At 38.0% G+C, this 23,254-nt stretch overlaps 1 protein-coding gene across 3 annotated transcripts in view; it reads left to right on the top strand.

The window, feature by feature from the left end:
* USP24 (ubiquitin specific peptidase 24) overlaps window positions 1-23,254 on the top strand; it is a 132,991-nt gene that overhangs the window by 13,099 nt on the left and 96,638 nt on the right. For 2 of the 3 annotated variants that reach the window (XM_045802243.2, XM_087865917.1), the window contains exons 2-5: window positions 16,028-16,193; window positions 17,518-17,585; window positions 20,993-21,136; window positions 21,761-21,883. In XM_045802243.2, coding sequence (XP_045658199.1) covers window positions 16,028-16,193; window positions 17,518-17,585; window positions 20,993-21,136; window positions 21,761-21,883 — 501 coding nt within the window. The remainder of the gene's footprint in view (window positions 1-16,027; window positions 16,194-17,517; window positions 17,586-20,992; window positions 21,137-21,760; window positions 21,884-23,254) is intronic. The other variant, XM_087865918.1, reaches the window with a different exon arrangement.

Below are 23,254 nucleotides of genomic sequence, written 5' to 3'. Positions count from 1 at the left end.
TTTGGCTCTAGTCTGGCCTCTGGTAGCTAAAACAGTTCCTGCTTTTAAGGAGTTTACAGCCTATTGCAGTGGTTTTGAATGGTGGGTAAGGATGGCCAGCACCAGATCAGAATCAGTTGGGTTGCTTTTTCAGAATAGCTTATCCCCAGCAGAGCCTCCAGCTATCCCAGGAGATTCTGCCAGAGTGGAGAGTATTAGGTAAGAGTACTTAATAAAGTGTTAGAAAAGGTACATGTTCTGGGGTGCCTGGGTGGCACAGCGGTTAAGCGTTTGCCTTCGGCTCAGGGCGTGATCCCGGAGTTCTGGGATCGAGCCCCACATCAGGCTCCTCCGCTATGAGCCTGCTTCTTCCTCTCCCACTCCCCCTGCTTGTGTTCCCTCTCTCACTGGCTGTCTCTATCTCTGTCAAATAAATAAATAAAATCTTTAAAAAAAAAAAAAAGGTACATGTTCTGTGGTCAACTACAGATCTAATGTGGATGTAATTTGATTTGTATATTAGCTGTATTTTTCCGAAGTTTTCATCTTGAACAATTTCCAACCTACAGGAACAGTAGTACAATGAACACTTGTGTACCCTTCACTTTGATTAAACATTTGCAAACATTTTATCACATTTGCTTTAGCTGTCTCCTCTCTCTCTCAAAGCACAGACCCATACAGAACTGCACACACACACACACACACGTACACTTTTCCCCCCTGAACCTCTTGATGATACGTTATAAACATCATGACACTTGACTCCTAAGTACTTCAGTATGGCTCCCCTAAGGGCAAAGATGCTCTCCTACAGACCACAATACCATTATCTCAGCAAGCGAATTTAACAATGATATATTAATATTCTCCATTACTTAGTTCATATTTAGATTTCCCCACTTGTACCAAAAATATCCTTTATAGACATTTTAAAATATAACCCAGGATTGAATCAAAGATTATGCATTGCATTTAGTGATTATGTCCCTTTAATGTCAATTCTAGAATAGTCTTTATATCATTTTAGCCTTTTGAGACTGACATTTTAAAAAACAGCCCAATTCTCTTATTGTATTTTTAAAAGATTTTATAATTGAAAAATACACAAGGAAGTTTTATCATTATATTTTAAGGTAATAAGGAAAACTGAAGAAAAGTATTAACTTCTTCGATGGCATAATCTGTTCCCCTTTAGTGTGGCTGTACTTTCAGTCATCTTTATTCTGACTTTTATAGAATTTTAGTATTTTTAGAACCAGAAGGGATCTTGGATCTATAGGTTAGCATTTTCACTTTATAGATGAAACTAAAGTATGGAGATACCAAGTCTTGCCTGAGAATGTAGTCTCAAAATGTTATAAGCTCCTGGTCACTGGACATCTTTAGGCAGAGGCTCTGGAATTTTCTGGGGCTGTAGAAGAGAATTAGGTATCAGATAAACGCTTAGACATGGGAAGTAGGATGGAGACAGGGTGTAGCTCCTGTTATTGAGTAACACGATCTAACTGGGACGCCAACCCTGTGAGTAGATAAAGCTTAACACACCTCAGTGACTGGTGTTTGGAAACAGAGGAGGGCACTTTAATCAGGCTACACTCTCCCTTTGGTGGCAGACCCTCACACACACAGTTCTCTGTGCCTACAATCCCTTCCCCTTCTTTTTTATTTCATAAGGATTTATTAGGTGCTTAACATCCATCCATTCACCAAAATTTATTGAGCCTACTCTGTATCAGGGACTATTGGAGATAATGCAACAAACAAAACAAAACTTCTTCCCTGGCGAAGCTTATATTCTCGGTTTGGGGAGGCAGACAACAAACAGGATAACTAAGTAAAGCATGGAATGTCAGCTGATAAGTACTATAAAGAAAAATAAAGCAGGGAATGGAGGGGCGAGTGCTCGACTGGGGTTGGGTATGGCAGGGCTGCTCTTAAAAATCAGTTATTCAGGGAAAGCTTCACTGAGAAGGCCATACTTGAGCAAAGACCTGAAGGGGGTGAGGGAGCAAGCTGCATGGTTGTCTGAGGGGAAAGCACTCCCAAGTCAGAGCTCGGCAAACTTGTTCTGTAAAGGGCCAGATAGTAAATATTTTACGCTCTGCAGGCCATAGAATCTCTCTTGCAGCTACCCGGCTCTGCCATTGTACTGCCAAAGCAGCCATGGATGGCATGAACCAGTAGGGGGGGGTCTATGTTCTGATAAAACTTTATTTACAAAACGAGAGAGTGGACGGTGCTTTGCCAACCCCTGCTAAGCACAGGGACCACGTAATGCAAAGGCCCTGGTGGGGAGCATGGCTGGCAGGCTCAAGGAGCAGCAGGCAGGCCAGTATGGCTGGAGCTTAGGAAGGAGGGGAAGAGCAGGAGATGAAGTCAGAGCTGAAAGAGAGGGCAGGTCCTCACGAGGGCCTCAGAGGCAACTGTGATCACGCCTTTTTGTCAGAATGAGGAAGGCAAGCCTGGAGGGTTCTGAATAGGAAGATGACAGGATCTTGTGGGAAAGATCCACTTTTGTTATTGGACATATTAATTTAAGATGCCTATTAAATACCCTAGTGGAGGTGTCAAAGAGGGAGTTGGATGGATGCCTGGAGTCTAGGGAAGATGTCTATACTGGAGCTAAACTGTAGGAGCCTTCAGCTTAGAGATGGTATTTAAAATCATTAGACTAAAGGTGCCTGGGTGGCTCAGTCAGTTAAGTGTCCGACTCTTGGTTTCTGCTCAGGTCATGATCTCAGGGTTGTGAGATTGAGCCCCGCGTCGGACTCCATGCTCAATGGGGAGTCTGCTTGAGATTCTTTTCCTCTGCCCCTCCTCCCACTTGCGCACACATTCTTTCTCTCTCTCTGATAAATAAATAAATCTTAAAAAAATAAAAATAAAAATAAAACCATTAGACTACGCATTAGACTAAAGGTGCCTGGGTGGCTCAGTCAGTTAAGTGTCCGACTCTTGGTTTCTGCTCAGGTCATGATCTCAGGGTTGTGAGATTGAGCCCCGCGTCGGACTCCATGCTCAATGGGGAGTCTGCTTGAGATTCTTTTCCTCTGCCCCTCCTCCCACTTGCGCACACATTCTTTCTCTCTCTCTGATAAATAAATAAATCTTAAAAAAATAAAAATAAAAATAAAACCATTAGACTACGCATTCTCAAAAGGGCTAGTAGCACTCCAAAGGAGACAAAAATTAGCTCTTGAGGGGTGAAAAAAATCTTAGCTATTATATGGTTTGCTCCAAATCTCCACCCTACCCAGCACAATTTTATTCTTCAGTATTTAATTAACATAGATGGGATGATTGGGGGAAGAGTGTTGAAAAACCTCCTTGAAGGAGTGATAGTGAAGACAAGGTTGAGAAACACCACCTGCACAGTTGAAAATCCACACGTAACTATTGACTCCCCCAAAACTTCACTCCTAATAGCCTGTTGACCTTAACTAATAACTTTAAGAGTTGATTAACACCTATTTTGCATGTTATATGTGTTATACACTATATTTTCACAGTTAAATAAGCTTAGGGAGGAGATGTTATTTCAAATCATAAGGAAGAGAAAACACGTCGACAGTACTTACAGTATTTATCAAAGAAATCCATGTATAAGTGGACCCATTCAGTTCAACCTGTGTTGTTCAAGGTTCAACAATATAAGATGACAACTTCTTGTGAAAACCTTGTTTCTATGTAATCTAAATATATGAATAACCACTAAGAGCTATTAAAGAAAGGGACCGTGAGAAATGTCAGCTTTTGTAGAAAAGTTTGGAAATTCTCTGCTACTTATAACAGAACGAACATGAATTCCAAGAAAAATAATTTGGAAACAGGCTTGAGACACAGTGTATTAGTAACATGGGGACTGCCTGCACGCTTGTCCATCATCTCTTTTTCCAAGAAGCGTTCAATATTTTAGGAATCATTTTCTCTAGTCTGAAGTAACAGAAGGAATATCAGATCTGCACATCACTGTCTCTGAATTACTTTGGAAAATACTTAAATAAGACTGACAATCTCAAGATTTATTGAATGTTGTAAATTCATGACTTGGAAGGGCACCTGGGTGGCTCAGTTGGTTAAGCGTCTGCCTTTCGCTCAGGTCATGATGGCAGGGCTCTGTGATGGAGGCCTGCATCGCCCTCTGCTCAGTGGGGAGTCTGCTTCTCCTTCTGCCCCTCCGCTCACTCTCTCTCTCTCATAAATAAATAAAATCTTAAAAAAAAAATAAATTCATGACTTGGAATCAAATGTTCATGTTTTCATGTTTTTCCTTAAGTACTTGACATGTACGATGCGATTTGTTTATTTTAGATAAACTATTTTTAGAAATCATGGAGAAAACAATTTGGCATCTTCATTTTTCTGTACATTAATCAAAAACGTAGACACTCTTTTGAGTACATTGTTGGCTAATAAAATAGCTCAGTATTGAATTTAGTATTAAGAGAAACTTGATGCAAGTTGCCAGTCTCCTCTCCTTTAAGTTGAATAATTTTCTTTATCTGTCTTTGTTGAGTCATTGGGCAGATAGGAGGTTATCTCTAACAGGCTGGGCCTACTTCAGTAGGTTCTGCTTCTTTGAACAAAGAAGGCTTAAATTTTAATAATACATCCTTGTTGAATTCAAGACTTTTTTAAAACTGGAAGGTAGTTTTCGAAAATAGTAAACTCCATTTTTAACTTAAAAGCTTGTGCAATGCTATTTTAAAGCTCATTCGCAAGGGTTAAGTAAATTATATTATCCTGTATACTCTGCCACCAGTTATGGTAGTGCCTATATTTACATTGGTTTATCTGCCCTTTTCAAATCATCAAGTTTCTGGATATGGGTAGGGACATATATGAAGATACCTAATTGTAAATATAAAAGGAAAAATATTTTTGTTAAAATAACCTACTTGTTCAATCTAAAGATTTTCGCTAAACTGTGGAGGTAGATTTACGCTATATAGTGACAGCATTTGCCAACTCCATGAAACAATTTCTAACTTTCCTTCCAACTCTCTAAGTTGGAAATACTTAGTACTGAGTATTAAGTTGCCCTTTTAAGTAAGTAAGTAGTAGATAGTAAGCCTTATTCTGAACAGTTTGCCAATAGATGAAATTATAATCACAACTATTTGAATTCCTAGAAGGTTTATAGCACTATGAAGTATTACGGGAGTGACAGTGGCTTTGTTTATATTTTCATTTGTATTTTTGGGCGTAAGTAAGATTATTTAGGAAATAGCCTAAATTATGTCTCCAACAATGTTAATTGTTTTGATTTTAGTCCTAACTGGCCTATTTAGAAACCATAATTTAACAACATTAACTCATCTATTACTTTTCTCAGGTGACTAAATAAATACACACGATTCAGTGTTATTAGAAAATTTTCAGGTTAGGGGCGCCTGGGTGGCTCGGTCGTTGGGCATCTGCCTTCGGCTCAGGGCGTGATCCTGGAGTTCTGGGATCGAGCCCCACGTCAGGCTCTTCCACTGGGAGCCTGCTTCTTCCTCTCCCAGTCCCCCTGCTTGTGTTCCCTCTCTCACTGGCTGTCTCTCTCTCTCTGTCAAATGAATAAATAAAATCTTTAAAAAAAAAAGAAAAATTTTCAGGTTAAAAGTGACAATCAGGAGTTGTTCGCAAGCTCATTTCTCTATTGCCTTAGTAACAGAATTGTGCATCTCTAACAAATGCTGAATTTACGTAAGTGTTGTAAAACATCTTTTAAAATTAAGTATTTTAAAATTTTACCTGAAATTGATGGAATATCATAATAAAGACATTGCTTCAAGTGGTTAAAAAGGCTGAATACTGAATTTTATTAATACGCTTGAGAACTAATACTGGTTTTGAAATAGTACTCTCCATAAGCCTCTGTCTGGAATACTGGTCTCCGTAAACTTCTTCAGCTGTGTACACACCCCTTCCACTGCAGATGCGTGCACAACATCCGCAGGCTAGCTTGGATGTCCCCCTCCCCGCTCTGCATTCACATTGTCCTGCTCTTTAAAGACAAGAATGGTGTCTTAATCTGTGTCTCCAGTGCTGAGCACCTTGGCTGCAACCTAGCAAGTTTTTGATAAATGTATTTCTAATCCGTTTAGAACCAGTAATCATTAATGGTTACCTGGGTATCATTTGGATTTGGCATCTAATGAGAAATTAGTATAGTATATTCCTTCGTTCTTATTAAAAGCCCAATACCGTATTTCCCTTGGGAGCTATTTTGCAGTGGGACAATTCTGAGCTGCTTTGCGTGTGTTCTCTTGCTCGAGAGGTACTTTTTGCCAAGGACAGGCTCTACTCAAAGCAATGACTCAAAATATTAAACCAACCTGAAAATGGGTTCATGTCACTATTTCCTCCTCTCTCGTGATTCCCTATGTCTGTGTGTTGGCAGCAGCCTCCTCAGAATGTAATGCTGCCCCGTATCATTCATTAACCCTACTCTACTCCATGTGTGGTCTCTTTTTTTTTACCGAGGTCAAGAATGTTCACTGCTTAGGAGGCAACATGAAATTTTTTGCCTCTTAGATCTCAAGTATATTATTTTTTAAATTGCTGTTTTAAAACTGTCAAATGGGCATATGTATCATTTGTATAGATCATTAGGTACAACTCCGTGTTTTGAAATTCTTAGATGTATTTATATACTTATTCATGTTTAGTGACTATAATCATTGAACTCCTTCTTGTTAATCAACTTTTTAAAATAACAGCCTTACTGAGATACAATTCACATACGATAAAATTCACCCTTTTATTTTTTTTTATTTTTATTTTTTTTTAAAGATTTTATTTATGAGACAGAGGCAGAGACAGCCAGTGAGAGAGGGAACACAAGCAGGGGGAGTGGGAGAGGAAGAAGCAGGCTCATAGCGGAAGAGCCTGATGTGGGGCTCGATCCCATAACGCCGGGATCACGCCCTGAGCCGAAGGCAGACGCTTAACCACTGTGCCACCCAGGCGCCCCAAGTTCACCCTTTTAAAGTATGCATTCACAGAGTTGTGTAACCATCACTACTCTTTTAGAATATTTTAATTGCCCCCAAAAGAAACCTTATGTCCAATAACAGCCTGTCCTTTTCTCCCTCCCCCCATCCTGTGGCAACCACTCATCTACTTTCTAAGCGGGTGGATTTGCCTATTCTAGACATTTATATGAGCAGAATCATACGGTATGTGGCCTTTTGGTCTGGCTTTTATTTATTGTAATGTTTTTGAATATCTGTCATGTTGTAGCATGTATCAGTATTGTGTCTGTCTTTAGGGCTAAAAATATGCCATTGCATGGATATACCATATTTATTCATTCATTAGTTTTGGTGACATTTGGGTTTTTACCACTTTTTGATTTACTCTCACCAGTCCTGCTGTGCACATTCATGTGCAAGTTTTTGTGTGGACGTGTGTTTCATCTCTCTAGGGTGTATCTGGTAAATATGTCAGTGAGTACAGTTGCTGTGTCCTGTGGTAACTATGATTAACTTTTGAGGAATTGACAAATGGTCTTGCAAAGTGAGTGCACCATTTTATGTATTAGGCTTCCAATTTCTCTACATCCTCACCAATACTTATTTATCTTTTTAAATTTTAGTCATTCTAAAGTATGTGAAGGTGGCGTTTTTTAGGGTTTGATTTGCATATCCCTGAGGACCAGTAATACTGAACATCTTTTCATGTGCTAATTATTGGCCACTTGTATATCTTCTTTGGAGAAATGTCCATTCAAGTCGTTTTTTGATTTTTGTTTTTGGTAGGCTGCATGTCCAGCGTGGAGCCCAGCGTGGGGCTCGAACTCACCACCCTGAGACTGAGACCTGAGCTGAGATCAAGAGTCGGATGCTTAACCGACTGAGCCACCCAGCTCCCCTGTTTGCCCATTTTTTATTGAGGTGTTTGTCTTTTTTGTTATTGAGTTGTAAGAGTTCTTATTTATTTATTTGTTTGTTTGTTTTTAAAGATTTTACTTAATAGCTCTTTTTTAGATAAAAATCTTTTATCAGATATGAAATTTGCAAACATTTTCTCCCATTCTGTGATTGTCTTTTTACTTTCCTAATGATGTCCTTTGATGCTTTTAGTTTGATGAAATTCAAATTTCAACATTTATATATTTTTTCTTTTGACATTGTGTGTGTTTTTTTTTTTAAAGATTTTATTTATTTATTCGACAGAGATAGAGACAGCCAGTGAGAGAGGGAACACAAGCAGGGGGAGTGGGAGAGGATGAAGCAGGCTCCTAGCGGAAGAGCCTGATGTGGGGCTCGATCCCATAACGCTGGGATCACACCCTGAGCCGAAGGCAGACGCTCAACTGCTGTGCCACCCAGGCGCCCCTGACATTGTGTTTTTGGTGTCCTATCTAAGAAATAATTGCCTATCTAATAATTATCCTATCTAAGAAATAATCCACGGTCCTGTAGATTTATTCCTGTGTTACATTTTGAGTTAATTTGTGTATGAAGTAGGGGTCAAGTTTCATTCTTTTGCTTGTGTATATTCAGTTGACTCAGCACCACTTGTTGAAAAAGGCTAACCTTCATTGAATTGCTCTTATGCCTTTGTCAGAGATTAATCAAATTGTATTATCACCCTTGTTGAAAATCAGTTGACCACAAATATAAGGGTTTTGTATTTTTGAAATCTCAATTCACTTCCATTGATCTGTACCGGTACCAGATTGTCTTGATTACTATAACTAGTACATTTTAAAAGTGAGAAGTAGAGATCCTCAAACTTTATTCTTCTTTTTCAAGATTATTTTGGCTGTTCAGGGCTTTTTGCATTTCTCTGTGAGTTTTAGAGTTCACTTGTCAGTTTTTGCAAAGAAGCCAGCTGGAGGGGCGCCTGGGTGGCTCAGTCAGTTAAGCACCTGCCTTTAGCTCAGGTCATGATCTCGGGGTCCTGAGATCACGTTCCGCATCAGGCTCCCTGCTCAGCGGGGAGCTTCCTTCTCCCTCTGCCTGCCACTTCTGCTTGCTTGCTCTCTCTCTCTGACAAATAAATAAAATCTTTAAAAAAATAGAAGAAGCCAGCTGGAATTTTGATGCTCATTGTTTTGAATCTATAGACTTAATTTGGGAGTTACTGCCACCTTAACAATATTAACCTCCAATCCATGAACATGGGATGTCTTTCTGTTTATTTAGGTCTTCTTTAATTTCTTTGCCCTGGTGTTGTGTTTTCAGTATATGAGTCTTGTACTTCCTAAGCATTTTATTCTTTTTGATGTTATTGTAAATGGAATTGTCTTAATTTTATTTTAGGATTGTTCATTATTAGTTCATTATTAGAAATACAATTGATTTTTACATATTGATATTGTGTTCTGCACCTGCAATCTTGCTGAATTCATTTATTGCTTCTGGTAGGGTGGTTTTATTTTTTGGTGTATTCCTTAGAATTTTCTGTATACAAGATTGTGTCATCAATGAATGTAAATAGCTTTCTTCTTCCTTTACAATATGAACGAAGGCTTTTTATTTCTTATCTTGCCTAAGTGCTCGGGCAAGATACTCCAGTACAGTGTTGAATGGAAGCTGTGAGAACAGACATACTTATTTTTCTTGACTTAAGAGGAAAGCATTCAGTCTTTCACAATTAAGTATGATGTTAATTATAGACTTCCCTAGATGCCTTTTATCAGGTTGAGGAAATTCCCATTTTGTTGCTTTTTTTTTTTTATCATGAAAAGATGTTGGATTTTGTGAATATTTTTTCTGGATCTGTTGAGATGATCATGTGTTTTTTGTCTTTTATTCTGTTGTGTAGTATATTGATTGATTTTTGTGTGCTAAATGAACCTTGCATGCCTGGGATAAATCATACTTGCTCACGTGTGTAATCCTTTCTATATACTGCTGGATTTGGTTTGTTAGTTTATTATGAAGGATTTTTGTATCTGTATTCATAGGGATATTGGTCTGTCCATAGTTTTTTGATCGTTTTTTTCTGTGATATCTTTGTCCATTTTTAAAACTGTGGTAAAGTATACCTAACATAAATTTACCATTTTAACCATTTCCAAGTATAGTTCTGTGGCAGTAAGTACATTCCATTGTCCTACGACCATCACACCATCCATCTCCAGAATTTTTTCATCTTCCCAAACTGAAACTCTGTACTCAGTAAACAGTAACTTCATATTCCCCACTGCCTCCAGCCCTTGGCAACCACCATTCTATTTTCTGTCTCTATGAATATGACTGCTCTATTTTACCTCATATACATGGAAATACAGTATTTGTCCTTTCGTGACTGGCTTATTTCACTTAGCACTGATGTCTTCAGGGTTCATGCATGTTGTTGTAGCATGTATGAGAATTTCCTTCTTTTTAAAGACTGAATATACTATTGCATGTATATACCACATTTGGTTTATTCATCAAGCATCCATCATTGTGAAGTATCTTTGTCTGGTCTTAATATCAGAGTAATAATGCCCTCCTAAAATAAATTGGTAAGCGTTCCCTCCGTTTCTTTCTTTTTTGCGGGGATGGGGGAGAGTGTGAAGGATTGGTGTTAATTCTTCTTTAAGAGTTTGATACAATTGATCTGTAATAGCATCTGGCCCTGGGCTTTTCTTTGTGGGAAGCTTTTGATTACAAAGCACTCCATTTTCTTGGTTATAGGTCTTCTCAGATTTTGTTTCTTCTTGCATCAGTTTTGGTGGTTTATGTCCTTCTAGGAATATATCCATTTCATCTAGATTATCTGATTTGTTGGCATATAATCATCAATGGTATTCTTTACAGTTGTTTTTATCTCTGTAAGATCAGTGTTGATATTCTCTTTTGTTCCTGATTTTAGTAATTTGAACCTTCTTTCTTTCTTGGTCAGTCTGGCTAAAAATTTCTTTTTTTTTTTTTTTTAAGATTTTTTATTTATTTATTTGACAGAGAGAGACAGCCAGAGAGGGAACACAAGCAGGGGAGTGGGAGAGGAAGAAGCAGGCTCCTAACGGAGAAGCCTGATGTGGGGCTCGATCCCAGATCGCTGGTATCACGCCCTGAGCTGAAGGCAGACGCTCAATGACTGCGCCCCATAAAAATTTCTCCTTTTTGTTGATTTTTCAAAGAACCAACTTTTGCTTTTATTGTCTCTATTTTTTCTATTCTTTTATTTATTTCCACTCTAATCCTTATTATTTCTTTGCTTCTGCTTCCTTGGGTTTAGTTTGTTCTTTTTCTAGTTCCCTAAGGTTCATGATCAGGTTATTGATTTGAGATCTTTCTTCTTTTTAAAAAAAATTTTTCCTCTAATCATTGCATCATAAGTTTTGTTATATTTTAATTTTCATTCATCTCACAGCACTTTCTAATTTCCCTTGTGATTTTTTTTTTTTTGACCCATTGGTTATTTAGAAGTATCTTGTTTAATTTTCACGTTTTTAGATTTCCCAAATTTCCGTTGCCGTTGATTTCTAATTTCATTCTGTTGTGGTCAGAGAACACACTTTGTATGATTTAATCCTTTCACATATTTTGAGGCTTGTTTTGGCACCTTACATGCTCTATCCTGAAGAGTGTTCTGTGTGCACTTAAGAATGTATATTCTGCTGTTATTGAGTGGGATATTCTATAAATGTCTTTTAGATTTAGTTAGTTCGTAGTATTATTTAACTCTTCCATATCCTTGTTCATCTTTTATCTTGTTCTATTACTGAAAGTGAGGTGTCGAAGTCTCCAGCTATTCTTGTTGAAGTATGTATTCTCTCTTAAATTCTGTCACTTTTTGCTCCCTTTACTTTGAGTCTCTTTTGTTAGATGCCTACATTTTTATAATTGTTATGTCTTCCTGATAGATTAACCCTTTATCATAAAAAATTCCTTGTCTTCAGTAACATATTTTCACATGATACCTGTTTTTTTCTGATATTAGTGTAGCCAGCCACTACAGCTCTCTTGTGGTTACTCTTTTCATGGTACGTCTTTTTCCATTCTTTTATTTTATCTTCCTGCTCTTTTGACCTTTTTTTATCACTATGAAATAATCCCTTTTTATCTTTAGTAGTATTTTGTCTTAACTCTAGTCTGATACTAGTATAGCCACTCCAACTCTTTCATGTGTGTACATGATATATCTTTTCCATCGTTTTATTTCAACTTCTTTGTGTCTTTGAATCTGAAGTGCATCTGTTGTAGATATCATATCGTTGGATCGTTTTTTATTTAATTTTTAAATTTTATCTCTTTTTTAGAGAGAGTGTGCACATGCAAATGAGTGGGGGATGGGGGTGGGGGCAGGGCAGAGGGAGAGAGAGAATCCTGAGCAGGCTCCACACTCAGTGCAGAGCCCAACATGAGGCTCAATCTCACAACCCTGAGATCATGACCTGAGTTAAAATCAAGGGTTGGATGCTCAACCAACCAAGCCACCCAAGAGCTCCTTGTTGGCTCATTTTTTAAAATTTATTCTGTAGATCTCTACCATTTTCATTGGAGTGTTTGGTCCATTTATATTTAACATATTGATAATTATAACTTAATTGATAAGACAAATTTACTTCTGCCATTTTGCTATTTGTTTTCTATGTCTTAAGCTTTTTTGTTCCTCTAGTCCTCCATTACCCCTGTCTTTTGTATTAAGTAAATATTGTTGCATATACCATTTTAATTCCCTTTTTCTTTTACTATATATATATTTTAAGTTATTTTCTTAGCAGTTGCCCTGTGGATTATAATTAATGCCTAAATTTGTAGCAGTGTAGTTCAGATTAATATCAACTTAATTTCAGTAGCATAACAACATTGCTCCATTAACACAGTTTTATAATTATTGCTTTCTGCATCAGCTTTTTAAATCCGATAGAAGAAGAAATACTACATTAATACTGTCTTTATCTGAGAGAGAGTGATGGGGGCCTATGGAGGTGGTTGGTTCCACATTTGTGCATTTTTTAAAAAATGAAATCTGTAAAGAAATAGCTTTTACTGGAAAAATAGTTATTAAAATGTCAGTGGGATTAATTTTTAAATGATGGAATTAATGGTGGGTTTTATTTTTTGCTATTCATATTTTCTGTATTTTTCTACAAAGAATATGTATACCTATTTAGTAATCTGAGACAAAAACATACAAGTATTTAGAAGCCAAATTATTTATGTTAACAACTGTAATGGGGTTCTTAAGTAGAGCATACTAAGTATAATTTAACTTTTTTTTTTTTTAACCACTCTTAGTGCACCCCCACCTCTCTAGATTCATTAGGTTATACCTGTGTAAAATACTGAATTTTCTTAGATTCTGTCTGGCTCCAAAATTCTGTGTCTTTATATATTCATCTGACTAAATTGTTTTTATTTTAATTTTGAAATAATACCAGATTTACAGTAAAGTTGCAGTGCACTTTCAACTTTTCTGTAAATCTGGAATTTCTATATAACCTTTATTCAGGGTCTTTAAATTTAAGTTAACATTTTATCACATTCTCTTTATTGTTCTCTATTTTTGTATGTATGCATGCATGTGTTATGTTCATGTGTGTATAAATGTGTTTGTGTCTGTTTCGTTACTGCTTTTCCTGAACTGTTTGAGAATAAATTATGGACATGATGCCCCTTCACCCTTAAATACTTCAGTGTGTGTTTCCGGAAAATGAAGATATTCTCTTTTTTAACCTTTGCACGTTATCAAAATGAGGAAATTAACATTGATCCAGTACTGAAGTCCTTTGAAGCCAAGAAGTAAAGTAAAACAAAAACAAAAATTCCTCTTTTGAGATCTAACCAAGGAGCCCGTGTCACGCTGAGCTACTTGTCTGTCTAGTCACCCTCAGTCTTCCATGACTTTGACATTTTCTGAAGAATGCAGGCTAGTTAGTTTTTGAGTGTTCCTCACGTTGGGTTTCCTGATGACTAGATTCAGGCTTTGCGTATTTGGGAGGGTGACCACAGAAGTGATGCTGTGACTTCATGGTGCATTACTTCAGTGCGCACATGATACTCACCTCATTACTGATGCTAAAGACCTTGCCCCCCGCTCCCGGTCCCCAGAGGAAGCTCTTAGCTCTTTGGTTGCTTGTTTTTTGGCTTATGAACAGCAGAAATTCATTTCGCACTGTTCTGGAGGCTGGGAGTCCAAGATCAGAGTGCCCACATGGTCCAGTTCTAGTGAGGGCCCTCCTCCCCGTCATAGGCGGCTGCTGACCTCATTGTGTCCTCACCTGCTGGAGAGCAGGGAGAGGACACAGCTCTCTTGTGACTCCTAGAAAGGCAGCAGTCCTTTTTGGAAGCTCATAGTTTTAGTAGCTGCTAGGTGCATTTAATGATTTCATACATGATTTGATCTATTAGTAATAGCATAGCATGTCATCCAGTTGAATTTTATTTTTATATGCCTTAATTCTACTTTGATCCTAGGTTAATAAATTTAAGCATTTAACAAGTAAACAGTTTTGAAAATATACTAAAATCTTTACTCTTATTAGAGTATCCTCAGGTTCCTTTAAATAAAACTATTTTGTTTACAGAACTTATTAATTACATGTATTTCTGAAAAGTATTATATTTTAAAAACTGAATTTTCCCCATATATTATGATTCTAAACCTATTTCGCCCACCCCCACCCTTCACCTCCAATTTACATTGTCTACTTCATTTTTAGTTTTTCATCACCTTTCTGTTTTTTGTCTTATTTTCATCCCAGTTTAACCATGAACCTAAAAAAAAAAAAAAAAAGTGTCACATTCCTTTAGATCTCATATGGGATTGAAAATCATTTTCTTCTGTGTATTTTTATCACTTCTACTTTATATTTATGGTCTTTTCCTTAACTGAGGCTAAAGGTAATTTTTTAATGGAATGATTTTATTTTGTAATGATTAAATTATAGAGTGAATTGTGAAAATATTTAGGTTTTAAAGAAACCAGAGTAGGTATTAGGCAGTTTGGGGGAGGGGCCCAGTTAGCTTTATAACAAATTACTGTGGTAAGAACTGATGGAAAGTCTGGCAGTTACCCTACTGGTAGTTGAAACCTTGTTTGCATGAAGTATTTTTCTACTTACCAACACATATTAAATACCTGCTTTGTGTGTTAGGCACCAAAGGCAGTCGAAACTGGACAGGGTCCACGTCTTCAGGGAGTTTGTCTAGTGGCAGCAAACATAAAATATATGACAAATAAGTGTAAAATTTGTGAGCAGTGCCATGAAAGAGAAGTTCAGGGTGGTTAGATTATAAAATAATGAGAGGAATCCAGTATAGTTTAGGAGTTCCAGAAGGGCTTTTCTGAAAGAGTTAAGGACGCACGGGAGTTAACGTAGGTTGAAGAAGGTAGACGGGTGTATTCAGGAATAGAGCTATCTCCGCGGACGTGGACAGAGGTAGATGATTCGAAAGAAATTTAGGGGGTCTCATCAGCAGGTCTTGGAGGGGGGATGGGAGAACAGGGTTTTAAGAATGAGTCCTTGATTTCTGGCTGTGCTGCCCTTCACCGAGAGGAGAGAGCCTAGCACTGAGGTTTGAGAAGCTCCAGTATTTGGTGGTCAGGAAGAGGGGGTGTACCGGAAGAGACAGAACAGAACAGAACAAGACCCGGAGGATGAGAACAGGGAGGTGTGCCCTCCCGGGAGGTGAGGGATGTAAGCTAACACTTCAAGAAGAGGGAGCGGGCAAGAAGGGCAAATACTGCTGAGAAGGAAGAAAAGGACTGAAACTGTTCATTGGATTTAATGACAGTGGTGGCCACCATACCGGTGTGGGGTCAGGGGGGAGTCAGTGTGAGTAGATGGAGACAGCAATATGGAGAACTCTTTGGGAAAACCTCTCCCTTCTGAAAACAGGGGAAGGTGGGTGTGCTCTTTCATAACAAGAGATTGAAGAAAGAAGTCAGCTGGCCTCTGCGAGAGCGGGGGTGCCACCATGACAAGAGCTGGGAGTATCTGAGATAGTCTGGCAAAAGATGTGACTATGAGGGAAGAGTTGGGGAATCCACACTCAGTGTTCACAGCCACCACTGGGTCAGCGTCTGCTCTGTGCCCAGGTGAGCCATTTTACAGTAGTCACTAATGAGCGTGTGTATTTGTTTTCTTACCATAATACCTTTTTGTCAGAAGAATGATGAAAACGGAAACTGCTCAGGGGAAGGAATTGAATTCCCTACAACCAATTTGTATGAACTGGAAAGCCGCGTTTTGACTGATCACTGGTCCATCCCTTATAAGCGAGAAGAATCACTAGGCAAATGCCTGTTGGCATCTACCTATCTGGCCAGACTTGGTAAGTTCTCACTGCAGGACACAGGAGGAGGGGACTGTTTGGTTTGATAGGAGGCCTGACGTTAATCTTGACTCTTGTATGATCACGCATCTGTATAATATTTGATCGTTTACTCTCTTAGTCTTACTGTAGCCCCTGTGGAATAAAAGCTTTGAATTAAACTGTTTTCTTCTAGCTCCAACAGAGTATGAGAGTCTTTAAAATATAATTGAAAAGCTTTATAGAAATTGAAATGAATGTTTTCCACAAAAGCTTGGAGCACTTTAAGGTTCAATTCAGTGGCTTTTTATTCTTTAAGTGAAGAAAGTAATATTTATTTAGTGAACATTTTGTGCATATTAAATGTTTGGCACTGTCTTAAGTGCTTTACAGATGTTAAACTAATAGAGTAATAAAATATCTCCAGGTTGGAAAATGGGTGTCAATATAAGGAAGCTTCTAGACTCTAAATACATTGAAGAAAAAACAATTTATTTTTCATATTCAGTTCGGTTATAAAGTGAGATGAATTGGTCCACTGTTTTGTGGTTTTTTCCCCCTCATTAAAAGTGTGCATAGTTTACCACCATGATTAAATATGAGGCACATCAAAAGGAAATATTTTGACTGGGATCAGATTTCATTCTCATGGCCTTTTATGGCACGTTATGACGGGCTTCTCAGCACCAGCATTTATTGCGTGCCTGTTAGGATGTAGGTACTATGCTACGTGGTGGGTCTGAAAAAAAGAAAATGTGTCCAACAGTATTCCCAATGACAAGCAAAATACATTATCAAGTTTTTTTAAACAATGTGTTCCAAAGGATAATTTTACAGTGGATTCATTCATTCACTTCGCAAATATTCATCACCTGTTGTGTGCCAGGCAGAACTCTGTGCATTTGACACAAGAGTCCCTTGCTTTGTTTTAGGGAAGAAGAGTGATTTTGGTATCTATTGAGAATATTTGTGTTTTTATAGAGCTGTTTAGGAAAACAACAGTTAGTAAGAAGTGGCTGTTGGCGTTAAGTCAGATTATTTGAAGTTACTCTGACAATGGAAACATAAGTTTAACCATTTCACTTCTAATTATTTATTATATTATTAACAAAGGTATATGAGTTAATACATACTAATATATTATGCTGTTAACAAATACGTTAATACTGTGATTGTCAGTCCGTTCCTTCATCAGAATATATATATTCTGCTTAAATAATCCCTTAAGAATCAAAGTTTCTATAAAGAAATCGTTCCATGCATTACGAATTTGGAATGATATATGTGATTTCTGAAATCTGCCTAAAATCTTAGTAAGGCGTATTGTTTCATTTATTTTACTAAGGTCTTTCCGAGTCTGATGAGAATTGTAAAAGATTTATGGATAGGTGTATGCCTGAAGCCTTTAAAAAGGTAAGAAAAAATGTGCTAGTCTGGTTTTTTGGGTGGGGGTGAGAATGAACAGGCTTTTTGTTTTAGTTTCAGTTTTTTGTGTGAGACCCGTTTATGAGTCTCGTTCAACTGAGGAATCCCCTGCTATGAACAAAGTCACTCCGAATTTGGGGCTTATGAATGATTTACTTTTATATTTAGTTGTTTGTGCATGTCTTTGGTGGCTGTCACTTTTACTTCCTTCTCTTTAATTGCCAAAGAATAGGTTAAGACTTACCTATACCAGGAAATCACATTTCCTACTAATGTAAGGCTTCTGGCATTTAGAAAGATAATGCGTATTTATCAAAATACAAGCCGTTTGTACTGATTGTTGAACTGAGACAGAAGCAGGCATTTTGAACTACACAAAGTTTGGCCGGGTTGAGTAGGTTTCATGGCAAAATGGCAGGCATGTGGCAGTATCTGTGGCAGAGCTAGAGTGATGTGCTTCCTCCCCTTCTGGTCACATCGCTTATAAAGCAATTTTTCTTAACAGGGAGAATAGGAGATCACAGGACTTGTGTTTCTGAAAGCAGTCTAACTCAGCATGATTTCCTTTTCAGGACATGAGTCCCGAATCCCGAAAGAGCAGAGACAATGTTATAGATACTGTCGTTTTCCCCAGCGTATAGCCAGTGCTTGCCTCCAAGAGAGAGCTCAGTAAATCTTTGCTGAATGAATGAGTCTCCCTGCTGTCTTGTCCTTCTGGGTTTTGACATCCATTTTTGTCTCATATGCAAGGAAGCCACTAGAACTACAGATGGGTGAAGATTGTATTTATCTTAAAACCCAGTAAAATAAACTGTTCATTTGTAAACTATTATTCCCATCTACATCTTGATCGACTCTCCCTTGATTCAAGGCTTAAAAAAAACCAAAATTAATTTTAGGAACAAAAACAGCTGCATCTTTGAGAAAAGTGCGAAATTCTTTAAAATTGTCATTTGGGCAGAGATTACATGGAATCAAGACGTATGTTCATTTTGGATGAATTCATCTACCAATTTATCATTTAAAATTATTTTAAACTTTTACAAATTGTGTTAAGAATTATAGTAATTTTTTTAAAAATAGAAGTTTTATAATGTAACATACTGTGATACATTATGCTGTATGCATAAATTTACAGAGAAAGAAAACGCAACTTTATTCAGAGTCATGGAAAAGGATTTATCAGTATAAGGACCTTTAGTTTGATGATCTCCAGATCCAGAGAGCCCTGTGTCAACACAGGTCACCAACAAGTTATGTATTTAGAGCATATTACTGTAACTCTGTGCAGAGACACTTCAGAAAACAGTTTTATATTATGTCCTCAGCTGTTTGTAATAGTGTAATAAGTGGTCCAACCGTTGGTTGCTAGGTTGTTTTTTTTCCATGAAACTACGAGCACAAGGGTACCCTCTGTTATATTGTTTGGTGGTGTTTATGTAAAACTGATACGTTAAATTCTCTTTACAGTTTAGAGCTATTAAAAAGGTTCGCCGCTGCATCAATAAAGCATGCTTTCTTTTAATTAAATCAGAATTTAATTTACAGAATTCTGTGTGCCTTTAGACTTGGCTACCAGAAAACTCAGTCGTATTTTATATAATTGGTATCGTTTCCCTATCTTTGCTTCCTGGTACGATGACTATCCCTCTACCCTCTTCCCCTTGACATCTCTTACAAGCCACCTCAAATGTGTCATTAGAAGGGAGGGTGTAAGTAATAAGCAGCTGTACGAATAAGGCGCACCAAAGGGGCTGTTGTCATGTCTGCCTTCTTCCCCTTTTACCTTCAGGCCAGCCTGGATTCTTCACTGAGTGTTCAAGCAGGGAAGGAAAGCTAGGTCTGGCCATAGTGCACAGTTAACGTTTAAACCGTGAGCATGGCTTCCCCACAAAGGGCTGCCTGTCTTCTTCCCCTGCCTCTCCCCCCCCAACCCTGCGGAGTAGGTGGACTTCCCTTTCCACATTCAAAACTGAACAAATGAGAAGGTTACAGACGGAGTGGTGCTAAATCCACATACATTTTATTTTGTAGTCATATGACCCTTCTCAAATGCTAATCTGCTTCATTTTGCTTTAGTATTTAAGTATAGGAAGAAGATAGAGGCAGGCAAAAAATTCTTGCAAAAAGAAAGTAACTCATTGGTTTATATAAAATCAGTCTTAGGATTATTGCTCGTTTGAGCAAATTGTGCAGCTAATTGGTATTTAGAAAATCTGGACTTTGGGTTTTTCTCTGCAGCTAAAGACGTTTGGGCTCCTTCAAGCTGCCCTTGTTAAGGGGTTCTCAGTGTGACCAAGATGGAATTTTTATTGCGTAGTATTTTCCTTCTGAGGGGAAATCTTACAAAAACATGAAACCACCATACTAATTTGCCATTATTTTATTAAGTGAAACCCTTTGATTTCTCATTCCCCGTTCCGCCAAGTTGTTCCTGCGTTAGATTTCCCCAAGGACTAGACTGAGGATTGGAGAAATCCACTTATGTAGATTCATCTACATGCCTTTTCCCTCCTTTTTAATGACTCTAAGATGCTGAGTGTAAGATGCACCATTGTTTGTATATTTTGTTTTATATTTAAGAAAAATAGCTGTGAAATGTTACAATGCCTTATCACTTCGAGCTCTTTTAGATTTGCTTAAACATTTTTTTAAAATTGAATGTTCCTTCTATACATATCAAAAAGGAAAATATAAGCAAAATAATCTGGTAAAGTATTTCTAAAATTTTTTTCACATTCAGAGTTCTGCTGCCATCTGGTCAACAGGTAGGAAGATGTGGTCCCGTTTCTGAGATACTTAAAATACAACAAGAATATGTATGCTCAAGTCATGAAACACAGCGTACATTTCTTAGATTCTAGGAATACTGGTTAATAGGGGCCGCCATAATATATTAATAGTAATACCTTATTATTTATAAAACACTTTCACATTTGTTTTATCTTTTGCTACTCTTCACATCTGTGTGAAGTGGGTAGGAATTTTGCCTCTTTAGACGTGAGACACCTGAGCCTCTGGGAACTCGGGTAATTTTTTGTCCAAGGCCATCCAGCTATAAAACAGTAGTAGCTCCAGGATTTGGTCTCAGGTTCTTACTTGTTGTACACCACTTGACATCCCTTAGTAATAACGAAAAGTAGGAAAACAAATGAAAATTTTCTTTTAAACCAGCTGCTTCAATGTAAGGAAATTAACGTTCGAAAACAAAACTCAATGTTGACTCTGAAATCATTGAGCAAATAGATGGGCTGCAGGCTACAGGGGTTTTAAAGCAAGTCATCTGCATAAAAGTGATACTGTGGTAATCCTCTCTTGATTATTTAAGATTGAACTGATAAACAATAGACTTTTTCTTTTCAAGTTAGGCTCTAAAGCGCCCTTTGTTTTTGTAGCTCCTGACTTCGAGTGCTGTTCACAAGTGGGGTACTGAAATTCATGAAGGAATCTACAACATGTTGATGCTATTAATAGAATTGGTTGCAGAGAGAATTAAACAAGATCCGATTCCCACTGGTCTCCTGGGTGTGCTTACAATGGTACAGTATCTCTAAAATGAAGTACTTTGTGTTTTGATTTTGTTTAAAACACCAACTGTCCTCTGACTTGTCATTAATAATGAGCGATAATGATATTGTTAAAGACATTAAGTTAGCTGTTAGGGACCTTGCTTTTTATTTTAAAATCAGAGCAACCATTCATTCTGTGTTCTCAGTTTTAACAAAATACCTTTCTAATTTTAATAGCTTTCTCAGCTCTTAGAATAATTAAATTGCTTTCCCTCATGTCTTCCTAATTATTCACGTCATAAATGCTTTCACATGGGGTGCTCCTGCGGTTTGGTTTCTGGCCTCTTTCCCTGACTAGTCCCATTAGCTGTGTGAAGAAGGGGCCTTTACGGCCCTGCTGCCTGGCTGTACCTAGGGCAGCTCCTGGCCGTGCGCCCTGCCTTCCCTCCCGGCAGCCGCCGGACAGAAGAGGAGAGGAGAGCTCTGCCTTGCTCTTCTGCTCCTCTGCACTAGCCCAGGAATACACACTGGGGGATGTTTGGAAGATTCCATTACCGAAGGAGTCCAAGGCTATATTTTCCTCTTTTCTAATGCTAATATTTGTTGCTATAGAAATAGATAATAATAGTGCTTCTCTGTTCTCTTTGAATCTAGGCTTTCAATCCTGATAATGAATACCATTTCAAAAACAGAATGAAAGTGTCTCAAAGGAATTGGACAGAAGTGTTTGGGGAGGGAAATATGTTTGCTGTTTCACCTGTGTCTACTTTCCAAAAGGTAAACATGGTCTTGTTCCGTCATTTTATAGAGAAATGTATTGAAAAAGATTTTTTCTGCTATAAAAATTTACGTGGAAGGATTAAAACAGTCTGTGAAAAATGACAGATATTCCATATGGCTCATAAAATTGCTTAACTTTTTTTCAGATATTGCATATTTTTCCACAGCTATTAACCAACATCATAAAGAATTTTATAGATTTGAAATGACGTTTAGCAAAATGCGAAATGACCGCATGACATCAGTGCCCTATTTATTGAATTGTCAGAACCCCAGTTTATGGGTGTCCCAGTTTCTCAGAGATGTTTGAGAAGCTAGAGCATTTGAGACCATTTGAAATGGCTAATTATGACTAGAAAAAATAATCTAGAAGGTAGTCTCATGTATCATTTTCTTTTAAATTCCAGAAGCATTAAAGCTTTGGGGTTTTTTCCAAGTCAAGAACCAATTATCTTTATTTTATATTTAAAGGCCTACAGTGTGCCCAATAACATTATACCCACAAGGAGTACATAATCTAAACAGTCTGTTGATCGAACTCTGGTTTTGGAGAAACCGTTGAAAGGAGTCAATGGAGTACATAGAAAAACTTGTCCATTGCTTTAGTCGAAGTAGAAGTTTAGTTCAGCAGTCATATAAAGAGTAATAAGCCGTGGCTCCTAACTTAGAGCTAGTGGAGGAAATGTGAAAACAAAAACTTAAGGTACCATAAGCAGCACATGCAACCGTAGTAACGTGGACTGCAGGAGGGGGTGACCGGTGCTGTCCGGGAGGGTCAGGCAGTCCTCCAGAGACAAGGGGATGAGGGCCAAGTGGAAAGGGCAGTGAGTAGACACTGTGGCATTTGATCTCCACAACAACTGAGTGAGTGAAGTACTATTTTTGACCCCATTTCATGGACGAGAAACTGAGGCACACAGAAGTTGAGTCCTTGCCTGAGTCCACAGACTAGTCACGGGAAGAACCCAAGTAACCCAGCCTTGTTGTCTGCGTCTGTGACTATATCCAGTCTTGCCTCCCAAAATATTAAACCCTCGCCTTCAGTTTTGTTGTGAAGGTTGGATGGCAACTGTATACAGAAACACTAACCCCAGGGGTTCACTATTATAAGTACTCTGCAGATGTTCCTTCTCTTCCCCTCAGTCTCCACACGTGACATCCAGGACCAGAAAGGGTCAGTCTGTGTATTTCCTCTCAGTACTGCACAGGATTTCTCCCTCCTGCAGAGCCCCGAGATCATCCCCTTTCTTCTTGCCTTCTCAAGCATCTTCCTCCTTGGGTTTTCTGTCCTTTGGTATCCTCGGTCTTTTCCTCTCTGTCGGAGCATTCCTGTTGTGTACATCGTGCGCTCGTCTTGCCCATCTTTAA

This window comes from Ursus americanus, chromosome 12, assembly GCF_024610735.1.
Source record: "Ursus americanus isolate L20-20 chromosome 12, mUrsAme1.1.p, whole genome shotgun sequence".
In the NCBI taxonomy this organism is placed as follows: Eukaryota; Metazoa; Chordata; class Mammalia; order Carnivora; family Ursidae; genus Ursus; species Ursus americanus.
Note: the sequence above shows the minus strand (reverse complement) of the source record. Positions and strands in the feature narration are given on the sequence as shown.